The sequence below is a fragment of the Triticum aestivum genome, chromosome 3D, assembly GCF_018294505.1.
Source record: "Triticum aestivum cultivar Chinese Spring chromosome 3D, IWGSC CS RefSeq v2.1, whole genome shotgun sequence".
NCBI classification, from domain to species: Eukaryota; Viridiplantae; Streptophyta; class Magnoliopsida; order Poales; family Poaceae; genus Triticum; species Triticum aestivum.
In genome coordinates this window covers 43,890,815-43,915,105 of record NC_057802.1, presented here as the reverse complement: position 1 = coordinate 43,915,105, position 24,291 = coordinate 43,890,815, and the positions used below count along the sequence as shown (strand labels likewise).

At 42.2% G+C, this 24,291-nt stretch overlaps 3 protein-coding genes across 6 annotated transcripts; 1 reads left to right on the top strand and 2 right to left on the bottom strand.

Annotated features, from left to right (window-relative positions):
• The first annotated feature begins 79 nt into the window (after window positions 1-79).
• On the top strand, window positions 80-4,917 carry LOC123077239 (probable disease resistance protein At4g27220). 2 transcript variants are annotated; one of them, XM_044499471.1, is made up of 3 exons: window positions 80-948; window positions 1,707-3,455; window positions 3,526-3,778. In XM_044499471.1, the coding sequence occupies exons 2-3, from the start codon at window positions 1,784-1,786 to the stop codon at window positions 3,552-3,554; spliced, it is 1,701 nt and encodes a 566-aa protein (XP_044355406.1). In that variant the 5' UTR covers window positions 80-948; window positions 1,707-1,783; the 3' UTR covers window positions 3,555-3,778. The 2 variants fall into 2 exon arrangements, with proteins under 2 accessions (XP_044355406.1, XP_044355405.1); XM_044499470.1 differs by having other exon boundaries at window positions 82-948; window positions 1,707-4,917.
• A 368-nt stretch (window positions 4,918-5,285) lies between these two features.
• On the bottom strand, window positions 5,286-14,199 carry LOC123077240 (monocopper oxidase-like protein SKU5). 3 transcript variants are annotated; one of them, XM_044499473.1, is made up of 12 exons: window positions 13,112-14,199; window positions 12,551-12,916; window positions 12,388-12,466; window positions 11,597-11,802; window positions 11,484-11,498; window positions 9,007-9,199; window positions 8,510-8,601; window positions 7,722-8,422; window positions 6,885-6,955; window positions 6,678-6,767; window positions 6,403-6,582; window positions 5,913-6,239 (listed from the first exon to the last, which is right to left on the bottom strand). In XM_044499473.1, the coding sequence occupies exons 1-12, from the start codon at window positions 14,140-14,142 to the stop codon at window positions 6,210-6,212; spliced, it is 3,054 nt and encodes a 1,017-aa protein (XP_044355408.1). In that variant the 5' UTR covers window positions 14,143-14,199; the 3' UTR covers window positions 5,913-6,209. The 3 variants fall into 3 exon arrangements, 2 of the variants coding, with proteins under 2 accessions (XP_044355408.1, XP_044355407.1); XR_006436502.1 differs by lacking the exons at window positions 11,484-11,498; window positions 11,597-11,802; window positions 12,388-12,466; window positions 12,551-12,916; window positions 13,112-14,199 and adding an exon at window positions 5,286-5,909 and having other exon boundaries at window positions 6,029-6,239; window positions 9,007-9,728; XM_044499472.1 differs by lacking the exons at window positions 5,913-6,239; window positions 6,403-6,582; window positions 6,678-6,767; ... (2 more) ...; window positions 8,510-8,601; window positions 9,007-9,199 and having other exon boundaries at window positions 10,841-11,517.
• Window positions 14,200-16,844: 2,645 nt separating this feature from the next.
• LOC123074030 (7-epi-sesquithujene synthase-like) lies at window positions 16,845-21,887 on the bottom strand. Its single transcript, XM_044496984.1, has 6 exons — window positions 21,858-21,887; window positions 21,475-21,727; window positions 21,014-21,377; window positions 19,836-19,971; window positions 17,944-18,039; window positions 16,845-17,132 (listed from the first exon to the last, which is right to left on the bottom strand). The coding sequence occupies exons 1-6, from the start codon at window positions 21,885-21,887 to the stop codon at window positions 16,845-16,847; spliced, it is 1,167 nt and encodes a 388-aa protein (XP_044352919.1).
• Between the last annotated feature and the right edge of the window lie 2,404 nt (window positions 21,888-24,291).

Genomic DNA, 24,291 nt, shown 5'->3' with positions numbered 1-24,291 from the left:
CCAACCCGCCGCCGCCGGTGGCCATCCTGACCGCCCGCCGGCGTCCACCTTGCTTCCCCCGACTCCCCCCCCCCCCCCCCCCCCCTGACACAGGCTCTGCGCTAGCGGATCCTCAGGGTCGCGCTCGGCTTCTGGCGAGCCCTGTTTTCCCTTCGCTTTCAGCCGTCCATCCATTCCAAGGTGAGGGAGAACCCGGTCCGATCCGGGGCGATTTTCGCGGAACCATCTGTGGTCTGCCCGCCCGCCCTTGGTCGCAGTCTCTTGCTAATTTCCAGGAAAGATTGGTTGATTGAAATAAGACCGGACTTACTGAATAATCCCCCTATGCCACTCCACCATGTAACAGTACGCCGCTTCTTCAGTTCAGAGTTTGTTTCAGAAAAAAAAATTATTTCTTTTCAGTTAACTGGGACTCTGCTTTGGGTGCAAACTTGATTTTTATTTTTATTTTCGACCAAGAGCAAAGAGCATCAATTACAAATAGTGTATCAATAGTGTATGTCTGCGTTTGTTATCCTTATCAAGTCTTGCTCTCCATGTTAGATCAGAAGTTTTCTCACATGCTATTTGTGGCTCCTTTAATCCCCGGACTTAAATTGTATTCTCATCTCTTTGGACATTGATCAATAAAGTGAATGTGTTTAGATTTAGACTAAAAAAATGGGTGATTAAATTGCTTAGAAGTTTTTTCACAGAAAAAAATCTCAAAAGATAACGCGCTCCAATCACACGGGGTTGCTTTGACTGCCCGTGGACCAGGGCCCGCTCCAACCCGCCGCCGGCGGTGGCCATCCCGACCGCCGGCGCCCACCTTGCTTCCCCCAACCCCCCTGAATCCCTGACATGAGCAAGCTCTGCGGCAGCGGATCATCAGGGTCGCGTCCGGCTACTGGAGAAAGGCCGTACTAATCGCATCAGCGCTGGGTGCTCGCCTCCATTCAGCCGAAGGTGAGCCCTGTTCTTCCTTGGATTTCAGCTGTCCGTCCGTCCGAGCCTCCGAGGCGAGGGAGAACCCGATCCGGGGCGATTCACGGGGAACCCTCTGTCCTCTGCCCGCCCTTGGTCGCAGACTCTTGCCGATTTCCAGGAAAGATTGGCTGAATCAGACTTACTGAATAACAACCCTATACCATGTACTGTAACAGCACGCCGCTCCTGCAGTTCAGGCATTGTTTCTCTGCAAGACCAACATGGAGCAATGGCGTGCAACAACCTTTGCATTTGTTATCCTTATCAATTCGTGCTCCCCATGTTTGCTTGTAGGCTGCTAGCTATGCATGTTGTCAAACGGGCCTAAGCTAGGAACCCGATCCGGTGCGCCTATTTTGTTTACAAGCTAGCACCCTATTTCATCAATCTCAACAAGGAATTATCCACTCCCTCCGATCCATATTACTTGTCGCCGATTTAGTACAACTTTAATATACAGCTGTATTATCTTGGAATCAAACTTTGTGCACACAAGAGGTGAATTCTCTCATATGTGAAGGCTTTCAGCTCTCTTTTTTCATGGGAAAAAATTGTAACTATTTTCAGTTAATCGGGACGCTGCATTGAGTGCAAACTTGAAAAAGGAAATTTGCCCAAAGGGCATCATTTACACCAAGATTATCAAGAGCTGGAATTTCGTACTATTTGGCAACAAGTTCACGCATTAGCCAACACCATTGACTAGTTAACAATGTAAGAACTTGTCCGCCACGCAGGTACACGAGCTGATCTCTTGTCCAGGCTCAACCGAAGCACAAGGGCTGACAAAACAGGAGGTGTGCCAGTGCCGGCCATGGCATCCTACTGCTGTTTTAGGAAACCAAGGACACGTTTGCCAAGCTTTACTGTGCCACGGTATCGGTTGATAACGCTCCATGATATGCTTTGCCTGATTCTTCGTCGAGAAGGCGAAGTGGTTGCCATCGAGGGAACTGGTGGCTTGGGAAAGACATGGGTGGCAAAAGCTGCGTTTGAAACCGCGAGGAACTCAAACCGCTTTGATACCTATATCTGGGTTTCGTTGTCTACAAGTTGTAGTGTGAGACGGTGCATTGAGAAGATTGCCATAGTTCTTTCGATTGACATTGGTGAGGAACTGTTATCATCAAGAATCAGGGTGATGATCAAGGAGCATCTCGTGAGACGGAAGTTCTTGTTGGTCCTCGACAACGCTTATTTTGTTGAGGAAAACATCTTACGGATCTTGGGGATTCCATGTCCTCGAGAGCAGAGTTTAGGTTCAAAGGTCATTGTGACCACAAGAACCGGGAGGACAGTGTCAGTCATGGATCCAGCTATACTTATATCGCCACAACCTCTCACAGATCAGGCCTCATATGACCTACTGCGCGAGAAGATCGGCAGAGATATTGATCTGGGGTTAGTTGACAACTGTTTTGGCATGCCATTGTCGATTATCTTACTGGCTGGGGCGCTGTGTGATGTGCCTGAACAGAAGTCGAGCAAGTTAATAAGTGAAGCTTATGTGGCTCTAGGACCCAAGATATCAGTGTTCGCTACAATGATTCGCCTTGTAAAGCTTTGTTACCGCCGGCTTCCTAGCGATACTGCCAGGCACTGCTTCCTGTACTGCCTACTCTTCCCTGACGATGAAGCAATTCCTGTCAAAGACCTGATCATTTTATGGAAGCTAGATGGTATCATTCAAGAAGCAAGACATTCTCATCAGGCTAACTGTTACGGTGAGGAAATTCTTCATGTGCTTTTAAAGCATGGTTTGATTCATTTTGAGGGTGACCATCATATCCGCATGCATGATGTCATCAGAGAGACGGTATCACAACTTGGACGCGACAATGGCTATGTGGAGCAGCCTGAAAAGTACTTTGACAATGACATTCCATTTGAGTATCTTCTTGCCAAGTTCGGCAGAAGGATTTCCTTGATGAACAACACAGTGAAGGAACAACTCCGTGCAAGTCCAAGCCATGAGTTCTTTTCAACTTGGACGCTACTTTTAAGAGGGAACCGCCGTATGAGAACCATATCAGAAATATTTTTCTGCCGTCTGGGAATGCTGAGAGTGCTAGACCTGTCCTTCACTGCAATCAGAATCCTGCCACAGTCCATTTCTGGTCTTTATTACCTCCGGTTGCTGCTACTGGTTGGATGTGAATACCTGGAGGAAATTCAGCACATAGGCTCGCTGGGGATGCTGGAGGCACTGAGTGCATCAGGTTGTGGCTCCCTAAAAAGGGTAGAATGCGGATCATTTGACCGTATGAGGTTGCTCGAGATCCTCGACCTTTCGGGAACCTCTATCGAATGCTTGCCATCCCTGGCTGCGTGCATGGCACTTAACCAACTTGCGCTACAAGATTGCGCATTTCTCAAGTCTGAGCAAACTATGGAAACAGACCACAAGTCCTATGATACAGAATTTATCAGGTTCCCTTATGGAGTTTCAAAGACAGGTGCTGTCAGTAACCTACAGATAGGGACAAGTAAGGATCTGGTGAATTGGATGGCCATGCTTTGGTTACCTTGTGGACTGACTTTTGAATTTTCTGACAGATTTGGTATGCGGGTCTCTCAAGATGTAAACCAGGACAGAAAAACATACATTTATGCAAGCCATGCCAAGTTCGTTCAGTCTTTGGATAAAGACTCTCCACTGTGGTCAAACTGCCTTCAGAAGTTTCACATAGTTATCTCCCCTTTAAAGTACGATGAAACCATGAACAATGGCTTTGGAGTATGGAGGACAAAATTCTCTGCGGTGGATGCGCAGTCCTGTGATTTCAATAGGGTTTTGGAGATAAACTGTGTCAGCAATCCTGATGATCTCAAAGGGATTCTTAGACACGCTGAGCTAATATCATCAAAAAGTATAACACTGACAAATCTGGTATGGACCCTGAATACCGGAAGAGTGACAGCGGCACAAGAACTTTGGGTAGAGGACTGTCACCAACTGGAGAATATTTTCTTACTGGAAGAAGTGGCTACAATGGTCAAATTGCAGAATATATGGATCTCTAACATGGACAATTTAGCATACTTCTGCCAAGGGATGGAAGCTTTGACTAGTTTCAGTTGTCTGATGCACTTGCTCCTCGATTGCTGTCCAAAACTGAACTTCCTCTTTCCTTCATCCCTGCGCCTGCCAAATCTTCGTAGCCTACAAATAAGGTTCTGTGACAACTTGGAGAGAGTGTTCGACAAATCGGTCTCCGCGGAACAGGCTCTTCCACGGTTACAGTCGCTGCAGCTGTGGGAGCTTCCAGAGCTTAGCTGCATCTGCAGAGGGGTCCTGCCGTCTCTCAAGGACTTGAAGGTGAAGGGCTGTGGGAAACTGAAGGGAGTCCCCATCGGTGTCACCGAAAATAACCCGTTCTTCGCAACGATAATAGGAGAAACGCAATGGTGGAACGATTTAGTCTGGGATGATGAAAGTATCAAGCGCTGGATACTGTTTAGGAACTGGGGCCCCTTGCTACCGCATTTTGCAACTGAAGGATGAACCTTCCAGGCTTTTTTTTCCGTGTCGGCGGTGATGCCTCGCAAGGTGCTTAGAGTTGCTTTTGAGGTGTTGGCTGTGGTCTGTCGGGTAAGCTCGTGACAGGAGGTGTGGTGCTTAGCATTTGGCGCCAGCGGCTCTTGATATCGCGACATGACATCGAAGGTGTGATGCCCTTCGGCGGCATTGTGGCACTCCTCGACGTGCAACATACTTGAGGTCGTCCCCAGGGTACATGCTGGGCAAGCGGGCCGGTTTGTGCTCCCTGCTTTATCTTGGCTCAGAAATTTCAGAGAGGATCTTACTCTGGTTATCCATAGAGTACAAAGCACTCGAATAACTTCAAAGGTTGGATACAACATAATTTATAACACCTCCTGTACTCTCTGCATACCTGTAAATATTCCCTATGTACATATTTTTTTAATTTATAAAACTTAACACTATGATCCTTTCCCTACTGTATTTTGGCAAGAGCATAAGGAAAAAACAGGAGAAAGAGATAATTGGCAAGAGCATCAGGGAATCTAACAAGTGTTTTTAATTTTGACCTCCATCTTATAGGGAATCTAACGAGTGTTTGAATTTTGTTCCTTTGAGAACTTCAATGGACCTTCTCTCTACTCACTGTCTTCATTCCTCTGAAATCTATGAATTTACTTTGTTGCGCACCATCCCAGGGAATTACTTGTGGAATTTATTGGAGGATTTGGTCAGCGATGCAACTCAATACTCCCTCCATTCCTCTTTATAGTGCATTTTTTTCTTTATTGCTGAAGTTCCGAATTGTAGTGCGCATTTGCGTGCTAATAAAGGAACAAAAAGGGAGTATTAGTTTACTTTCAAATTCCCAGCTAAATGGCTTGGCAAAACTGGTCCAGCCCCACCTCTCAGTGGTGGCATAAATGGAAGGAAGACAGAAAAGCTACCCCCTTCTAAAAAAAACATAAAATCATGAGTGCGGCGAATCTGCACCCGGGCTCAGCTGCACCCACGCTCACGGAAAAAATCAAAACAAATACAAAAAAAATTCAAAAAATTCCAATTTTTTTTGTGTGGTAGATAATTAGATGCGTGAGGTTCGCTGAAAAATTCAACTCGTTTGGACATTTGAGCAAGTCTGTGCAAAAAAGACAAAATCGGGGTCTGTAAAAAAGTTTACTGTTCATGAACTGTTTTGACCCGATTTGTCTTTTTTGCCGAGACCTACTCAAATATCCAAATGAGTTGAAATTTGGTGCGGACCTCACGCATCAAATTATCTACCACACAAAAAAATTGGAATTTTTTGAATTTTTCTAGTATTTGTTTTGAATTTTTTACTGACCGGGAGCAGCTGAGCCCGGGCTCCAGGATGAATTATCGTAAAGTCATCCACTACACAAAAGGGATCTTCCACTTCCAGGCCATTGCAAGTTCACATGGATGGTTGGAATTGCTGAAAAGAAAAGGAGATCCAATCACACATCCATAATCCATCCATCATATGCTCAAGAAATAATCGTGCTTGTCCAATGAAATCAAGCTGTCGCAAGTTTACAATTACAAACTACCTACCGCTGTACACTTTTTGCCTGGACATAGATCATATTGACAAAAACAAAAGAATCTTCAGTATGGTTGGTCGCGTGCCTCAACCAATACAAACTTCTTCCTGCAGGATTCGCCCATACAGGCGCATCAAGGTTGTCTAATGCTGCATCTACCCAGCTCTTTCGATGTCAATTGATCCCTGCATCTACCCAGCTCTTTCGATGTCAATTGATCCCTGCACGCGGTATTGTGCACAGAAGTTAAGAAAAAAAAATCAAGGAAAAAGTAAAAGTAGGATTCAACCGAATGGAATTGACCACAAACTTCCAAAACTAGATATAGTACTATAATGCACAAATTTATCCGCAGAAACTATTGAAAAGGGACATTTAATTTACCACATCAGGATGATCTCTCATCGTTCTGGTAGCAATCGAGGTAGCTCGTCTAGTCGGTTTTCTTTTCTTGTGGAAGGATTCATGGAGAGAATCCATCATTGAAGCTTCAGGCCACTTGCCACTTCTGTCAGTTGGATCCAAGTTGCTAGGGCCCCAGGTATACATCACAAACTTTCTCACCTATAAACAACAAAATCAGTATCCTTTATTAATCAGCGACGCAGCCCCACGGATGCCATATATAATGTTTATCGTTGGACCAAGACATGCTTCACCTTATCCCAATTCTGTTGAGCTCGCCGTTTGCTCAGAATTTTCAGCATTCTTGTATCCTCATTACGGAGCTTCTTTATCCTAGCTTCACACTGAAGAGTCCAAATAATAGTCAGTTGCATACCAAATCAGTTTACACGTCGTCGCACGCTTATTCCTTTTTTCAGTGTCACCAAGTAAAAAAATACAGTAAATTTCCATGAACTTACTTGAGCCATGAGGCAGAGAAATATCGCTATACTGAAGGCATAAAGGCCACCAATACTCGCAATTATACTGACTGCAGGAAACAATCACTATTAGATTAGATGATAGAAAAGTAAACTGCACAAATTAGCCAAAGTTCAAATTCACAACTCATATAACTGCCAGCGAGTTTTGTCCGACACTTGGGCCAACTTTCTCACAAGTGGGTCCTCATTATAACCACAAAAGTATGTAGCTATGTGGCGCACAAGGTTATTAATTATGGCCTATTTGGTTGCTTTGGTGTGCAGGCATGTAGAAAATCATCTTGAGAAATATTGCAACCTAAAAGTTGCTTGTGGATTAAGTACTTTCATATCTGGAGAAGAAATGCAGGATTCGTTACCATGCCAGGAATTCAGGCTTAAGCTACTTTCAGTCTCAGGAAGTAGCAATGTAGCATGGTTCTACTAAGTGAAACCCATTGTGAGCTGGAAACAAATTCCCTGTGTGTTACAAGTAGAAAGCTTTCTGTAACCATATATTCATATCTGCAGTAACATGATCAGTTTAAACCAGTATAGCTGTGAGCTAATTTTAAAGTTTAAGCAAATCAAACAGCTATATCAAGATCGAATTTAGTTAACCACACACTAATCCAGGTCCTCTAGGATTGGAAAGCCTATCATGGAGGAAAATGTTTGGGACAACTCATATGGTAGTTATTAGTTGGATCTGAAGTAATATTGCTATAATAGCCCATAATCCTTAAGTAGTTGGTTACTAGGAAATAGTTTGGCCACTAAATAAACTGGAAAATCAAACAGAAATGCTCAGCCTTGTCATCATAAGAGACTCACCTGGGCCTATGACACTTTCGTTACTAATCTCAACAATGTAGTCTGAAAGATAACTTATGTAGAGCGTAGTGTTTAATACTCCATCTGTGGGGTTCTGCAGGGAAGCGTTCAAGCTGCTGACATCCGAAAAGGTAGACCCTGGAGTGAAGTCCTGAAGCAGTGGCTGCAAGAGCTTCAGGTTGTTAAGTTTGTTGTATATCTGGGGAAACAGCTGAATCTTGAGCACGTTGGAGTCTGTCCCCCTGAATGTCTTGAGCTTCTCATCACCATAGTTGTCAGAGTTTATGGTCCCACTGACAAAGCTCACGTGCTCATTGTCCCCGGTTTGCTTGGTAGTCAGGTTAAACTGGAAGCCAACAGCTAGCGCCGGTCGCCTCGGCAGGTCGACAAACTGCCAGGACACGTAGTGGTCTCTTGGAGGCATTCTGCAGCCGCTGCACTTGAGCGTGATAGACGGCCCCTGGCTCGTGTTCTGGCAACTGTAGGTCAAGAGCGTCGAGAGAGGCAACACCCTGAAGTCCATGAACCCGGGCGTCCCCATCGCGATCGTCGAAGGCGCGGTCACCTGAGAGCAGGACATGCTCGAGATGGTGGTGATGTGGAACTCGATGTCGTTGACGAAAGCCAAGAGATCAGGAGCGTTGGCTGGCTTGACTCGATGCACCTCGATGTTGCGCCTGTTGATAGCTTGGTACAACAGCCTGCATCGACACATTTGGATTGAGTACCCAACTTTCCAAGTGTGAGAATTTTGAGTGTACTAGATGAATTTTGTGAAGCTGACTTACACAGTGACTAATCCAATGAAGAGTATGAGGGCAGCAACCGAGCACATTCCACCCAGCTCTGTCTTCCTTTTCTTGAGCACTTGCTGGTCAGCCTACATTTGGACAGCAATTGCAACCCACTTTCAGATCAGAAGGATATATTATGACATGCTGATTGCGACAAGAGTACACGTGTGTTCCACAGCAGGCAAAGAATGGTAAATTTTTCAAAAGGCAATCCCAGTTCGCCACACGGAAGCAAGCAGCCGACCAAGAGGAAAAGTAGGAGGAAACGCTTGGGGGAAGGCGAAGCAATCCAAGACGCCTAGGCGAAGCAAACGAAGCTGTAACAGTAATTTTATTTATTTATTCGGAATTCCTCATTAATTATTGGATGTGTGGCACAAGAAGGGAAAGCAATCGATGAACGAGTGGATGCTTTGGCCACTGGAGATAATGTGTGCAACGAAAAAGGAAATCAATGGATGAATGGATGGATGTTAGTGAGTAGTACTGACCGCCCAGTGCTGGGTGTCGAAGATGCAGTCGAGGCGGCTGATCCAGAAGCGGGCGCGGAAGAGCCTCTTGTTGCCGGTGGGGTCGCGGCCGGCGAGCCTGGCGGCGGCGCAGAAGGCGAGCCAGGAGAGGAGGGTGACGAGCGCGGTGAAGAGGAGCACGGCCTGGGACTGGGTGAGGCGGCGGACGGCGTCGAGGGAGAGGACGGGGGCGAGGAAGTAGAGCGTCTGGTTGCGGGAGCCGGCCCCGACGGCCCCGACCTGCCAGTCGGCGAAGGTGTTGCCGTCGCCCGAGGCGGGGAGGGAGACGCAGGCCGTGCCGGTGCCGTTGGGCGAGAGGTAGTACCCCGGGTCGCACGCGCAGAGGGTCGCGTTGTAGGCGAACATCCGCGCCGCCGCGCACGCCGCCGCCATGGCTGCTGCTCCGCCCCGGCTCTGCTGCTTGGGTCAAGAAAGTCAATCACATGGACGGAGACAGCAAGAAGGGGGAGGAGGGGGACGAGGTGAGCGCGACGGGCTGCTTGATAGCTTGGGTCTAGGGTTTGGAAGGGGGGAGAGGGGGATGGAGCTGGGTCTGGAACTGGAATCGGATGCAATCTCTGCTGGACGGAGAAAGGCGGAGGAGGGGAAGAATCCTCCAGGAGGAAGGAGGAGGATGGGGAGGCAGCTTAGCAGAGCTGGGCTGAGCTAGGATTGGTTGGCTGCCTGCCTTGGCTGACTCAACAAAAGCGAAAGTGAAAAGGAATGCTGGTCAGTGGTGGGTTAAAACTTAAAAGAAGCCTAGGATACTGTATTACCCATCTCTCCCTTTAGACTTGCTTTGTGCTATAATTGAGCAGCAATAATCCATCATTTTAGCAAATGCATAATTGAGCAAAACTAAGTCTCAATCGACTTAGACTTGGTTATGTCTCAGCCGATGCTATATTTGTTTGATCTCGCATGGGGATTCTATATAATTTTTTCTTTCAATTTTTCCTTTTCTTCTTCTTATATATTAAAACACTTGACTGAGACTTGGTTAAAAGTCTTAGCCGACTGAGACCTAGCCACACCAACTACAATGCATGTTTTCTTTAGTGGTCATTGACATATAAGACCAAACCATGCCCTGTCCATATCAACCACCAGACACTTGGTCTTTAGTGGTCATTGACATGCCTAATTTGTGGGGGCTAAAATTTGGAGGTGTGTTACCTGATCTTTTTTCGAAATATCGGCAACATTTCTCGGCTTTTGGATCAGCATCCAACCAAAGAGAGAAATATATGTTACAGCCTAGCTAACCATATGGTCTAAATTACCCCATAAGTTTCGATGCTGGTTAGAATGCAACACCCAACACTGGGCACGTCTAGAACACCGAGTGAGTCTAATTTACCGTTCAATGGTTCGTTGGTTTCCCCTCAAAAAAAATGGTTCGTTGGTTTGGGCCTACCGCCTATACGTGACATGGCAAGGCCCTCTCCCTCTTGCATAGTGTCGGTCATCGGGGTGCTACATGAACCATCGTCGCTTCATATATAATCCATGAACAAGAAATTGCACTAATATTTGCAACAAAAAGGCACAACTAAAAAAGGGCAACTCAACTTTAGGCTTAGTCATGTGTAGTGAGTGAGATTTTCAAATATTTCCTGGCGACTAAACTTCAGGAAGCGCGTCAAATCAAACAAGACAAATTATTTTCTCTCCACCTATTAGCTTCCTTGTAAATGTATGCGATTATGAGATACTTAATTTGCAAGGTCTAACTGATTCAGGCCAACTCTTCATTTGTTATAAAAAGTATGGCTGTATGGGTGTTGATACCCTCCTCATTTTAATATAACCACAGAGGTTTTAATAAAGAAGATTGTACCGAGATTGATCTCCTGCTTGAACGTGGGCAAGTCTGCTAAGAAACCAAGAGCTACCTGCCAGCCAAGAACCAAACTGAACAGACATCAGGAGAAGAACGACAACAACCAGTCTTCCAGTTGTCGTTAGTGCCTGCTTGCATATATAATCACAAAATGCAAGATACTCCTTTTCAGTCCAATTTCAAACACATGACAACTTCCTCCCCTCTACATTCAGGAGACCAAGTTGGTACCCATATGCGTGCCCGTGCCCGGGACCGACTTCCGGTCCAAATCCAAGCTGGCAACGACTGCGATGAATTTGAAGCAGTAAACACATACACACAAAAACTAGCTAGTAGCACTACACATCTTGAATGGGATGATTAATTTCCTCCTACTCCATCTACTCTACAATTGGGGGCATCCATTGCTTTAAACTAACCCAAAAAAAAACATCCTCCTGTCTCTGCACTGCCACTGTATGATTTTCTCTCCTCCTTTCCTCATTTCCACAAAACAGGTCCATGCAGTGTCTTCGTCTATCTATATAGCAACCAGGTAGCAGCCAACCATGTCATCGAGATCATCGCTGTGGACACCGTCTTCCCAACCTGCGAAGCTCCAGAGTACTGGAACCTATGAGATTGTTCTCTGCAAGCAATACAACATCCTACCGTTATATTGCTCTCCTCTGCATCCATTCCTTGCCACAAACAAAAAAGGAAACAGAGAGAGTAAATTAAGCTCACTTCTGTAGGCTCGAGAGCGCGCCGCAGAAAATTGTGTTATCTGGTAGAGGAAGCGGCGTCTTGTCGCTGTGGTCCTCCTCCGGGTTCACCACGCTTATGTACAGTTCTTGCCCCATGTACCAGCTGTCCAGGTTCTCCACGCGCAAATTCCATATCCCTGCATTGTCAAGGAACACAAGCACAGCAGTCCAAGCGCCCGGGAATACCTGCATTCTCATCCACAAACCTCCCAAATCAATCAACGGATCCCATAAAAAAATAATACATCAAAGTTCAGATATAGCAGTTCCCTGGCTGGAAGCAATGCAACTGTCTGTTAATGTTTTCAGTTCATCACTTACAGATTTTTCAATGCCATGAAAATTACTAAGCCAAAAAGGATTGTTTGAATGTGTTTAGCCATCCACATATTATTTCAAATGATGTGCCTAAGAATTTTGCTTAATGTGATTACTCTATACATGACACATTTTCTTCAGTCAGGCACACATAAACAACTCTGCGAATAGACTCACGCCATAGCTTTTATCTGCCATTCCGCGAATCTCCTAGAAAATATTAGAAGGACCAAAACATAGTTTTTTAATTCTAGCAAGCTTACTAAAAGCTCATACTTTTACTACTAACAAAAATGGTTCCCCCCAGGTTACAACTACCTTCTATAAACTGTCATTCTAAAACAGATATGGTATAATTTCTCGGGTTTCTGTTGACTACTACTATGTATAATAGACATAATCCACAAAGTAAAGTAGATATCCATAAGGACAATAAGGCATGAATTTCAGCACCTGGATTGTTGACCGTGCAACACCATCCCATTTGTTGTAGGTACCTCGACTGTTGTCAGTCCACAATCCATAGTCCATCCTGAAAATGAGAATAACCAACCATAGTTAAGCAAAGAAGATCTGGATGAAGAAGAGGAAATGAAAGGTGTTGCAAGATAATTACCCAACGACAAAGAATGCATATCCATCCAAGTGATAGCTCTGCACTGTTGTGGCGTTGTTTTGGAATATGATCTCCATAAAGCCTTTGTAGGTTCCATTTATAACCGAGGTGTCGACTTTTGGCAGTCTGTTCATCGGATGATTTGGGAAATCCAGTTTGAACACTCCGGGGACATTGAATAATTGTGCAAGTATCAATGGAGTGGATGGAGCAATGTAAGAGATCCCATTGATAGTAGAACGCAGTTGCCCGTCTATGAGCTCGGGCGGCTGACTCTGCAACAGATACACATCGGTCACGGTAATGTCACCATAATGGAATGAACCCTGCGGGTTGGGGCGGGCACCGCTGGCGGTAACATTCCACCTGAAACAAAACAATTGTGTGTTTTACAGCAGCACATCAGTAGTAACATTCCAAACAAAAACAAACCAAAATGTAGCATCATCAGTGACATTCCACCTACCTGAAACAAACAATTGTGTGTTTTACTTTACAGCATCAGGATATGATGAATAGTACAAACGAAAATGTGGCGTGGAGGAAGCAGTAAGTAAGTACCTGATGGACCTGGCTTGGTTTATGGAGAATGCAGTGTCATACTGGTCATCAGGGGCAGCAGGGAGAGGGCCAGAGGCCGGACCCTGGGAGTTGGAGTAATGTAGAATGGCGACGCCGGTGAGCTTATCGACGGCGCCGGGGTCGGTGACGAATCGGGCACTGGCGACGACATAGTAGTCGGTGCTGGCATTCTGATCCATGGTGACCAGGAAGGAGTATGACTGTCCAACATGAATATCCATGTTGCTGTAGTTCTGCTGCGAGGTGTAGGAGCCCTCGGTTTCCACGAGCAGCAGGCTGTGTCCCTGGATCCTGAAATTCAGGCTGGTGGAGACCCCCACGTTGTGCACCCGCAGCCTGTAGGTCCTCCCGGGCTCCACATTGATCCGCTCGTAGGCGATCGCCGGCGGCACGAGGGAGTCGTTGTAGCGGTAGGGGCCGAGCCCGTTGATGAGCACGCCGTCGGGGGCCCCCAGGGGCGTGCCGGCGTCGAGGGACCTCCGGAGATCCTTGTGGGACCTGAGGTACCAGTCGCCGATGAAGAGCGTGAGGTCGCCGCCGTCGGGGAAGGGGAAGGGGATGGGGACGACGTCGCGGTTGTTGACGACGATGCCGCCGTAGCCGCCGGCGGCGCGGTGGAGCGGCAAGGCGGAGGGGGAGTAGAAGAAGCTGCCGACCTGGTCCTTGACCTGGAATTGGTAGGTCCAGTTCCAGCCGGCGGGGATGGGGCAGTTGGTGCCGGTGACGCCGTCCTGCCATGAGTTCTTGCGGTGCTGGAGGCCGTGCCAGGTGAGGAGGAGCGGCTCGTCGAGGGCGTTGCGGACGTTGACCACCACGTTCCAGTTGGTGGTCACGTTCAACGGCGGCCCCGGGAACTGGCCGTTGATGGCGATGACCTTCTGCGCGACGCCCAGCGGGCGGGCCGACTGGTAGGCGACCTCCCAGTCGAAGTAGGCGAAGGGGTCCCCCGCCAGCGCCGGCTCCGCGCAGAGTAGGAGCAGGAGCAGGGAGAGGAGGTGGAGGAGCGCCATTGCTGCCCCCTGCTCAGACCTCAGAGTGGAGTACTGGAGTGGGGAGCGAACAGAGGAAGATGGGGGAAGGAAGGGGCCGGAAAAGCAGGTTTTTTTCTCTTTTCTTTTGGGCGCAAAAGCAGGAAGATGCTTCGTTCTGCTTTCCCCCAGAACCCGGCCCATCTGCTGTTCGCCAGCCCAACAAAGGACTTTATGCTCTGAGGGGGAGGGGCACACACTCTTTTTTTATTTACCTAAAAAAACACTCTTTTTTTATTTTAGAAATTTCAAATTGAGTTGGATATAATTTTAAAAAATCCAAACAAAATATCATGTGTACATATTAGATGAGTTATATTCCAAAAAATATCTTTGAAAAAGTTCATTCATATGTGGTCTGGCGGAAGAAAATAAATAATAAATAGCGAGTCAGAATAACAAATAATCTTTTCAGAGATTTGTAATGTGGCTCGGCTCCATCGTACCTCCAAGAACAGTAAAAAAAGTAACAAAATAAAAAACAATCTGAAATTTCGTGGCATTGATTATGACAAAATGACTTTCGTGCTTCCAAAATTTGGTGCCCATATGACGTCCCACGAGCTCAAGACAAAAAAAAAGTTCTACTCAACACTCAACAGTGCACACAAGTTTGAGCACCAATTTTGTTATTTTATGTATGAGCGCCTAGAATATTATTTGTCCACAAAAACTTGGTGACTTTTTAATTACACAAAGTTTGTCACAATCAATGCCACAAAGTTTCAGATTTTCACTATTTTTTTCTTCAAATTTACTGTATTTGTCTTCTTATGACTAAGCACACTTGGTGACTTTTTTATTACACTACGCTCATCTCTCTCTCTCTCTCTCTCTCACGCATGCACGTGCGCACCCACACGCATACACACGCGCACACACTTTAAAGAAAAAACTACTCGTACTCAAGAAAATTTTAAAACTGAAACTCATGAACTCCGCTACAAAAGTTTGTATTTGCTTTGGTTTTGCATAATAATACTAATTGTCTTACATAACTTTAATATCGTTAACGGATCGTTATGGCAACGGTAATTGTCGCTGAATGGTCTAGGGTTCTCAATGTAAATTTTAGAGCACAATACAGTAGAGTACATAACTTCAATACACGAAAAGATAGAAATGGCATTGTTGCGATATCTCATATATCTCAGTGAAATTTGAGCCATTGCCCATTGACAAGCCCACATCGTAAGAGAGCTGCACAATGAGATTTGGCACAACTGCACTCTGGTCTTCAAATGGTCTTGTTAGAGAATGCAGGGTTCAGCTCCTTGCAACAGCAAAGCCGCCAAGCGATGTTGCTGGGCCTGAGGTTGTCCACCACCAGCGTGGGCTTCGCCATGGTCAAACTGGTACAACTCGCTCCCGTTGACTGCCAGTCACGCCTCCAACGCCTCGACGAAATAATCTTATCATTTCTGAAGAATTCTTTCGTGCTTGGTTTACAAGCAGCTAGCAGATGCAATGAAGGATTAGCCACATTTCCTTTTTTTTGTTACCGTTCACCATCCAATCCAAGGAGACGTAGAAGATGACACTAATGCAAGAACAAAACTCTTTTTTTTTGCCATTCACACATCAACCAAAGCATAGTCAAGTCATGCAGACGACATCATCAACTAAGAATTACTTTACTATAAGTTGTCTTTTTTCCGCCAAGAAAATAAACAAGTATAAGATGAGTCTGCATTCTTTTTGCGGGAACACGAGACTAATGTTTCTCTAGAGAAGCAGTAAGCCTTTTTCAGTTTTATCACGATAAAATTAACTTACGGAAAATGATGCTTATGGCATGTCAATAGTCGATAAGGTGTTTTTCTCCTATGTATTTGACGTCATTGAGAGAAGCCGAACAACCATTATATATGATGGATTATCTCCAAAGTGTGATCTCTAGCAATTAATGTTTACAGGATCTTAAAAAAATCAAACTAGAAAGCCCTTGAATAAGGGAAGACATCCCATACAACGGCTGCCTTGTCTTTTATTTAAAGACCATCTTTCTCTTAGCTAAGACAAGACGGGCCTTTCTCTCTCTCTCTCTCTCTCTCTCTCTCTCTCTCTCTCTCTCTCTCTCTCTCTCTCTCTTTCTCTTGTTGAACAATTGAGCATTTTCCCTTTAAGTTTAATCCAAAAAACAGTAGATAACATGATAGCTATGATAACCAAAATAGGCAACAGATTGTGGAAGCTAGTATTCAATTGAGAATATAAGAAAAAGCATCATATCCATGTCAATTGCTACTAGTGGTAAACCAAATGCTAATCCTAACATAGAGGATAAGATGACATAACTTTTTTGCTTTTGAAGTGTAACTTATATGTTTCGACGATTATTTTTCCTAGTGCATTATACCATGTGCATGACAAAACGTCTAGGTTAGCATGGTCGACGAGTGCATGCCCGTAGATGAGCAAATGAATGAATGATGACCGTGTAACTGCAATGAAATCAATAATTTATTCTAAACTATTTACATTCTTGAGCTCAACAATGCATTTTTATTTGAAAATGATCAATACTGAAAACAACGTCTATTAAAAGTGTTACATTCCTGAATAATGAGCACAACATGTTTATTTAACTAACGAGATACATTGATATCGAGGTACTCCAGAAAGACCACTTCCGATGACCATCTTCGACGTATGCATCCCTTGTGGTTGCGAGACCTGTATATCTATTCCACTGGCTCAGCAAAAAGCATCCTTATTGTATCTTTAAGTATCTCTGAATTAGTGTATGCATCGGTATGCTTGTACATGTTATCCACAGTCCTTGAAAGGTTAAGTATCATTTGGGGCACGACCATTGGTTGATCTGTCAATGCGAGATAATGGTGTAACATATCCTTCCATGAGTTCTCGATAAGTTCTTTTATCTTTTCACATGCATCATCATTTGTCGTCCCATGCTCCTTCATGTACGATTGGATAGTAGAGGCACAGTGCCCCCCTGCTTGCTCACGCTACAAGAATGTATATGGTACAAAATATCAGTTACTAATTTTGGTACATTCATTTGGTTAATCTCGGGGATGGCCTTATTGTTCGGAAGGCCCCTAGATGAAATTTAAAAGACATTATTTGTTGCTTCCGCCCAGTCTCTCCTCATGTTCCTTTAGTGCTTTTATCGCTACCATTAATTAATCAAGGTACATAGGCCAACGACACTTTGAACTAGACTTGTATGTTGTATTTCAGTATGCTAGATATTATACTACACATGATGTACATGTTATGCGCCCCTATTCAACCTGTGTACGTCCTACAATCATCGCCCTTACCCGGGTCGGGCCATGATTAATCCAGCTTCACTTCAAAGCATGCATGAGTTACGAGAGGATGTAAATGACTATAACCTAAAACTTTAAAATTAAACTTGTATGTTCAAGTTCGCATAGGCTAGGTATACAATAGAAACATGCAGTTATCATGATGTAAGCATACAAAATAACACAATATGTGCCTTCGTGAGTATAATCAATATTCATTATGTATAGCTATCTATTTTAAAAATACATGTTTACACTTATATATGTTCAGATTACTTCGTCACTTTGCGAAGATGCATGCATGCAAACTAATCATCGGAAGGTGATCACATCTCCAAGTATATATAAATACCTTTGCTGATGCCATGTCATTCGTGAAACGTGTATATATAGCAAAAGACTTCAGAAGTTTCTGGTCGCTCGACACCCAATTGAGAGTTTCCACTGTTGTGTCATCCATGCCAACAAATATAGCACATGCTACCACAGAGGTTCCAATACTTACCGATGAAACTTGAAGGTGTTCATTAAGTGTTTTTGGTACATAATTTTCATCACGCCATTTTAGTTCATCACTGTATGCTTGAACCAATTTCTTGAACTGCATTTGATAAAAAATAATCACTCACCCCACAAAAAAATCACTCAAAATGTTGTAATATTGCTAAAGTGCCAATACATTAAAATTGGTTTAAATGAAGACATTCAAGGTTAAAATATCGATTGTGTTTCTATATGGTTGGCGGCATAGTCTATGGAGCGGCGCCCCTGCCATCTCGCCATCGGCATTTCCTTGGTTCTTTATAACTTGATTTTGCAAGCATTTTGCGTGCATTCTCTTTTAGTGTGTGTGTGTGTGTGGTTGTTCTGGCCGTGTGTATCCTAGTCATGCAGAAGCCGAATGTGAATTCGTGTTTCTTGTATCGCCTTGATGTGACAATTATGAGTCAATAAAGTGTAATTATTGTAGAATTGAAATTCCATTGATTACATTTTGGGGAAGAGAAATAAGAAAACATTACCAGAGAATAAGGCTTTTCATGGAAAGTTCAACATCTACATGTTAAAATAACAAATTGCAATATATATATATTTTAAGCATTGTTGATTAAATCATACATACAATTTGTAAAACAACATATGATGATTTTTCTTCTGCAAAGAACATATGGTGAAAATGATATAGTGACTACTACAAAATATCTACAAACGAGTCGCATGTAGTTGAGTCACCGACAATGTCATTCATAACATGTTCAAAAAGATGTGTCCGGTCTATTTTCAATTGGAGGACCTCCCTTGATTCCATTTCGAAGAAATAAAAACATGCGTACTACAAACTAGCTAGGTTCAACTCATGACCTAAATTGAAGTGCATGTAGGTCCCTAAATTGACATTGAGGACTGATGACAATGGTTCAGGGATTAATGACTAACAAATATGTGCTCCAAGCACACGGTCATGTTAAACACCAACTGACAATTGCCAAATGAATTGGAGAAGAAGACAACAAGAGTTGTTGATTATAAAATCCCATTACAAAGTTTCTTGACTGATTTGAGTAATTATATTGATTATAGGAAAATCGTACCAAAACAGGTGCATCATATAGCAGGAGAAAGCTTACGTGCTAACGCTTAAACTGCGTTGTACAAAGCCTCATAAGATTACCTTATGGAGTGGGATGCCACTACTTAACCATATTAAAATCTAGAATGGAAGCTTAAAATTTACTAGAAGCTCCGAGTCAAATACTTTAGTGGAAACAACTCTCTCTTAATATTTTCCATAGTATTTATTTTAAACTCCAAATTGTCTAGCTAGGACTTTCCTCTCGACTGTCCAAAGTGTACGGGCCAGAATTTCAGCATGTATGCTACTTTTTTCATACCTTCTATTAGTATTGGCTCAAGTTTGGTGGCTCTAAGTAGTTTAGTGGTGAGGGACTTTATGAGATTGCCATGTATGCTTAAGTGCCCGTTGGAGTTTTTTTATCTCCGGCACTCTCACCCAAGGTGCATACTTTTCAAATATAATTGTGTGGTTAGCTTTTAACTGAAGACTATTTATAACCACCCCTAATGCTAAGAAACAAGAGGCATTACAATATACTCACTCGTCCAACGTAGTCCTACACATTGTAAAACCACTATTCAAGGAAAATAATAATTATATTCTCATGTAGACATGCAAATAGTTTAATCTATTTCTAAGTTCTTTACTTAAAGTATACTACTATTTTTTATAACATTTATGTAGTTAGCTAGAGCGATGTTATTCTGTCTTGAAGAGGCTCAACTGGGAGATATTTAAAAAGGAATATACATCAAAATAAACTAGGTGTGATTTCTACACGACCAACTTTGTATGAAAAAATAAAATAGAGTAATACTTACCGCTTCTTTTAGATAAACCACACGGTAGCTATTCTCAGGTCCTAAATGGTCCTCAAAAGAATGAAATGTTTCCAACAAATATAAGTAGATATCCTTCATGTATTCTGGAAGCACATTTACTGCATCTTCGTCCCACCTGCGTTTAACCATGTCAGAACATAATGCTTATAGTAGAGAAATATTTAAGCTGCAATTATGTTTTTTGAAACTTCAGATTCCAATCAATTTGTGTTTCTACAAAATTTTAATATGGTTACTTCCATAATCCATAATGGTACTTTCACATATGACACAGTAGATCCATGACGTAGTCCTAACTTTCACTCTAATATTACCACATATATTGATAAACCGTTTCCCATACTAGAACATAATAATTTAAAGACATACATTTTTATGTATGCTTTCCATTATAGACTTATTTATAGTTTTGTATAGTATCTATGCTATAGTGTAATTAGTGTGTGATCTACAACATTTATTACATACTTTACATCCTAGTACATTTATTAGTACTTCTTTTGTGAAGTGAAACCATTGTTGTGATACATATAAGGCACATCAAATGTATTAACATTGCTAATACACCGCCCAAAAGAATCATGGACATCATGAGCATAGAAACAATTAATGCAATGAATTCCTCTTAATGCAACACTTCACTTTGTTCCTTTTTAGTTTGTATAAATCGTTACTAATATTTGTGGCTTCATGCTTAATTCCAATGTATAAATCGTTAGTAATATTTGCCACTTTGTTCTTTGATAGAAAACAAGTCAATTTTCATGTATTGGAATTATTATAAAACCATTATATATTACAACTATTACAAAATCAACTCGGGAAGGGAAGGAGGATTTGACCTATTAATTGCTTCCGCAAGTTGCATGCTGTCTTCAGTGCTGCTATATGTGTCAAATATGTCATCTATTATAGTCATGAAAGCGGTGACCTTTGTAGCTATGATTCGGGAATAAGAATATTCAAGGTTGTAGCTAGTCCCATTTATCCAAAAATAAGTTTCTACAATTCTGTCTCTTACGAAACTCAACCTTGACTTCATTTTGATCTTATTCCACCACCTTGCATGTGCATAAAAATAAGCCAGTGAAGTTTTTTATTAGAAAAATGAAGAGCAACCTAGATTAATTTCAAAATGAATTAATAATAAAACTTACATTGTGACGTCTTTCAACTCCTCACAAAAATGAAGTTGCAGAATATTGAAATTCAATTTGCCAAGCTCCAATATGGCTTCATTTCGTGTAGCCTTGTTTGTGTAACACGGTAGGTAGTTTCTTGCTTCTAATATCCCAACCCTTCTAAAAGGAGGTGTAAGAAGGGAAGAGGAAACTTCCCCTGCAAATGGTGATTCCAAATTTTCTAATGCCCCGAGGAGGTGTCTTCTCGTGAAAGAGACTGCCATGTCAAATACATCCTCCCCCTTGATACTCAGATGTGCTGCATTATATAAGCTCAACAAACTATTTGTATCTGACTGAACAAAACCTCCTTGTTTGTCTTCAAATTTATGGAATACATCTGCAAATTTGATTGGGAATGGATACCGACAATTTCCATTTCATTAGTAAAAGATAAACAATTGCTATATAGGTTGCATCAATCTATAAGGTCTTACCAGATGAAACATCATATCTATTTTTTCGTAGAAGATGAAATCGAAGGGAAACCAAGTGTAGATTATTATCATCATAATCAGAGTTCAAAACAACATCTAGTAGTTGTGCAATCTCATTCTCATAATGGTAGCCCAAACCAAGTCTCTCAATCGTGATTACAAGCTCTAGTATTTTGGGGATTTCATTTGCCTCCTTCATCACTGTTCTTACTTGCTCCAATAGTATTTCCATCCTTTCTCTCATGTGAGCTTGCTGCAAGGACATAACGGCCATTATATATTAGTTAACCATGTGGACCCTTAATGGTTCGTGTGATTGTGTCATATTAGCCATAATGCTACAGTCCACCAACTGCTATGAATATAAGATGACAATAGCATACCTGATTAAGCAAAGAAGAGTAGAAGTCCATCTATTCTAAGTTGGATGAATCTTATGTTTAAGTTGATGGTCTTAACCATTTAATCTTATGTAATGAAATTTTTATAGCTACATATTTTATATACCACTTTACTTCTAGAAATATGCAATGAGGCAAATGTATGGTTTTACAAATAAAAACCACACAAATTTATGTAGAACACTACGTTTTATGATATGCTATTTGGTCAATTTAGAAATACTAATTGCTCTCATACAACTGATATATAACAATCCCATAAGAAGAAGACAAATACTCATTAGTACAAATAATGGTGAAATTAATGCATACATAATATGGTGTACAAAACATATTATGGTAAACATATTTCCACCATAAAATATTTCTATTTCACATAAAAGTAAATGCGACTCCTACAAAAGTAAAGATGTTCCATTTAGTTAAAAATTGGTTTCCACCACATGAAAATGTTTCATAGCATTAAAAAAATCCGGAGTGTTTTGGCAGTTCTTAGGTGGAAACTGCTTGTGATATTTGATCGCCACAGTAGTGCGGATTTTCACATGGAAAAAGTAAATCATAATATAGTGTTGCATATCACAAATATTATGTTGTATGTGTACAATGGTGGCATGCTGTATTGTCATGTTTCCACAAAAGAGCTAAATCATGTGTTTGACTAAAGTATAACCCAAGTAGTTATTTTAAATTAGGTTGACATGTGCATACATGCATGTGGTTGTCGTATTGGTTTGACACATTTATTTTATTCGTTTTTTTATAAATGCACATGTCATGCAAAAATGTTTCCGCAAAGGATGTCCGATGTCGAATGATTTTATTATGGACCAAGATTAATACTCACTCTCTTCCAGTTTATAAGGTCGACATGTATTTCTAGATCTCCAATTTGACCAACAAAATAAGAGAGTTATATATATGCTATTGATGATAAGTTTTATTACACGTACCTTATAATTATGACACTATTGATGATATAAGTTTTATTACACATCCTTATAATTATGACATACACTAGTTATATGCTATGATATATTGTATTTCCCGTTTATATGGCTAATGAAAATATACCATTAATTGCATATTTGAAAAAAGTTTCTAATGATTTAATTTTTATGAAATATACTTCATATTTTGTTAGTCAAATTGATGATCCAGAAATACGTACATGCCTCATAAACCAGAAGGCGCATATGGCTACTGACATGTGCTTTAGGTCCCTGCTTCCTTCCTATAGAGGTTACGAGTCCTCCAAGCAAAGCCAGGACATGACTAGTACTGTTCTTGTTTTAAGTGTTATATCTCTATAGAATTTATTCAACACGCCTATTTTGTGGAGTGTGACAAGTGGGTATTTGTAGGTGAGTCTTCCAGGAAATACTGCACAAGATTTGAAGCATCATACCAATTTCAGGCTGCACACTAGATGTGATGCTTCTACCTAAATATATATAGTTAGTGTACGACATGTTAGTATCTAAAATTCTATGCCGTGCTTCTAATTCTAACAGTTTGCTGCATGATTATTACATCAGGTTTCATTATGAGGTTTCAAAAAGGTACTCTATCCCTCCATTCACAACTATAAGATGTTCCAACTTTTTTGTAAATGGATATATACACATTTTTGTGGGTTTGTTCACTCATTTAAGTTTGTATGTGGTTCATGTTGAAATATCCAAAACATCTTATATTTGTGAATGGAGGGAGTATCACTTAAGGGTACTGCAGTTTGATGTTGATGCGTTACGCTGGACCTCCAGTTCCGGTTAACTAATTTATTTCCTCATTTATCTTTCATTCAGTTTTATTTCCTTGTTTACCTTTCTTTCAGTTATGTGCTGATTATCTTGTGTCCACATCATTTGTAGAACCACTGCATACACTAACCGGACGGTGCTTCATGAATGGAGTTTCGGAGAAGTGGAGCTTGGATATTATGCAGAAATTAAACTTCTACCTCGACATGTTGAGATTATAGAAACAATAGATGGGGAGGTACCCCATGTGCAGATAATACTATGCAATTAATTACACACTCCGTTGTTCAACTTCGTCTTGATTTAAAACAGCTGATGAACAACATCATCTAGAAATATGTAACGCAGGCGTTATTTCACTGTTTACACGGAAGCTTAAAGATACGAGGATCTTAGACAACGTTGAAGTACAAGTATGAGTATTAACCTGCGCTGAAGATTGTGGCTTGTATTTAAGGAAGTAATCACCCCACAGAGTCGGGTGAAAAGTTGTCCTCGTCTCTTCGCCAGAGCAGTCTTCTTGAATTGCTGCCATTGAACTGTCTGTTTCGTCGGAGCACAGGAGAGGTGTACTTGAAGTACGGAAGTGCTGGTATATATAGAGATACTACTCAAGCCAATTTATACTCTAGTCCTTCTGTTGGTAAAAAGAA

Coding starts and splice junctions, on each gene's coding strand:
- LOC123077239 (XM_044499470.1), top strand. CDS start 1,784: ATGGCATCCTACTGCTGTTTTAGGAAACCAAGGACACGTTTGCCAAGC.
- LOC123077240 (XM_044499473.1), bottom strand. CDS start 14,142: ATGGCGCTCCTCCACCTCCTCTCCCTGCTCCTGCTCCTACTCTGCGCG. Junction 6,768..6,884: donor TTCTCTGCCTCATGGCTCAA/GTAAGTTCATGG, acceptor TGGACTCTTCAG/TGTGAAGCTAGGATAAAGAA. Junction 6,240..6,402: donor TGAGAGATCATCCTGATGTG/GTAAATTAAATG, acceptor TACCGCGTGCAG/GGATCAATTGACATCGAAAG.
- LOC123074030 (XM_044496984.1), bottom strand. CDS start 21,887: ATGGACTTCTACTCTTCTTTGCTTAATCAG. Junction 21,378..21,474: donor TAGATATGATGTTTCATCTG/GTAAGACCTTAT, acceptor TCAAATTTGCAG/ATGTATTCCATAAATTTGAA. Junction 17,133..17,943: donor AACACCTTCAAGTTTCATCG/GTAAGTATTGGA, acceptor ACATTCTTGTAG/CGTGAGCAAGCAGGGGGGCA.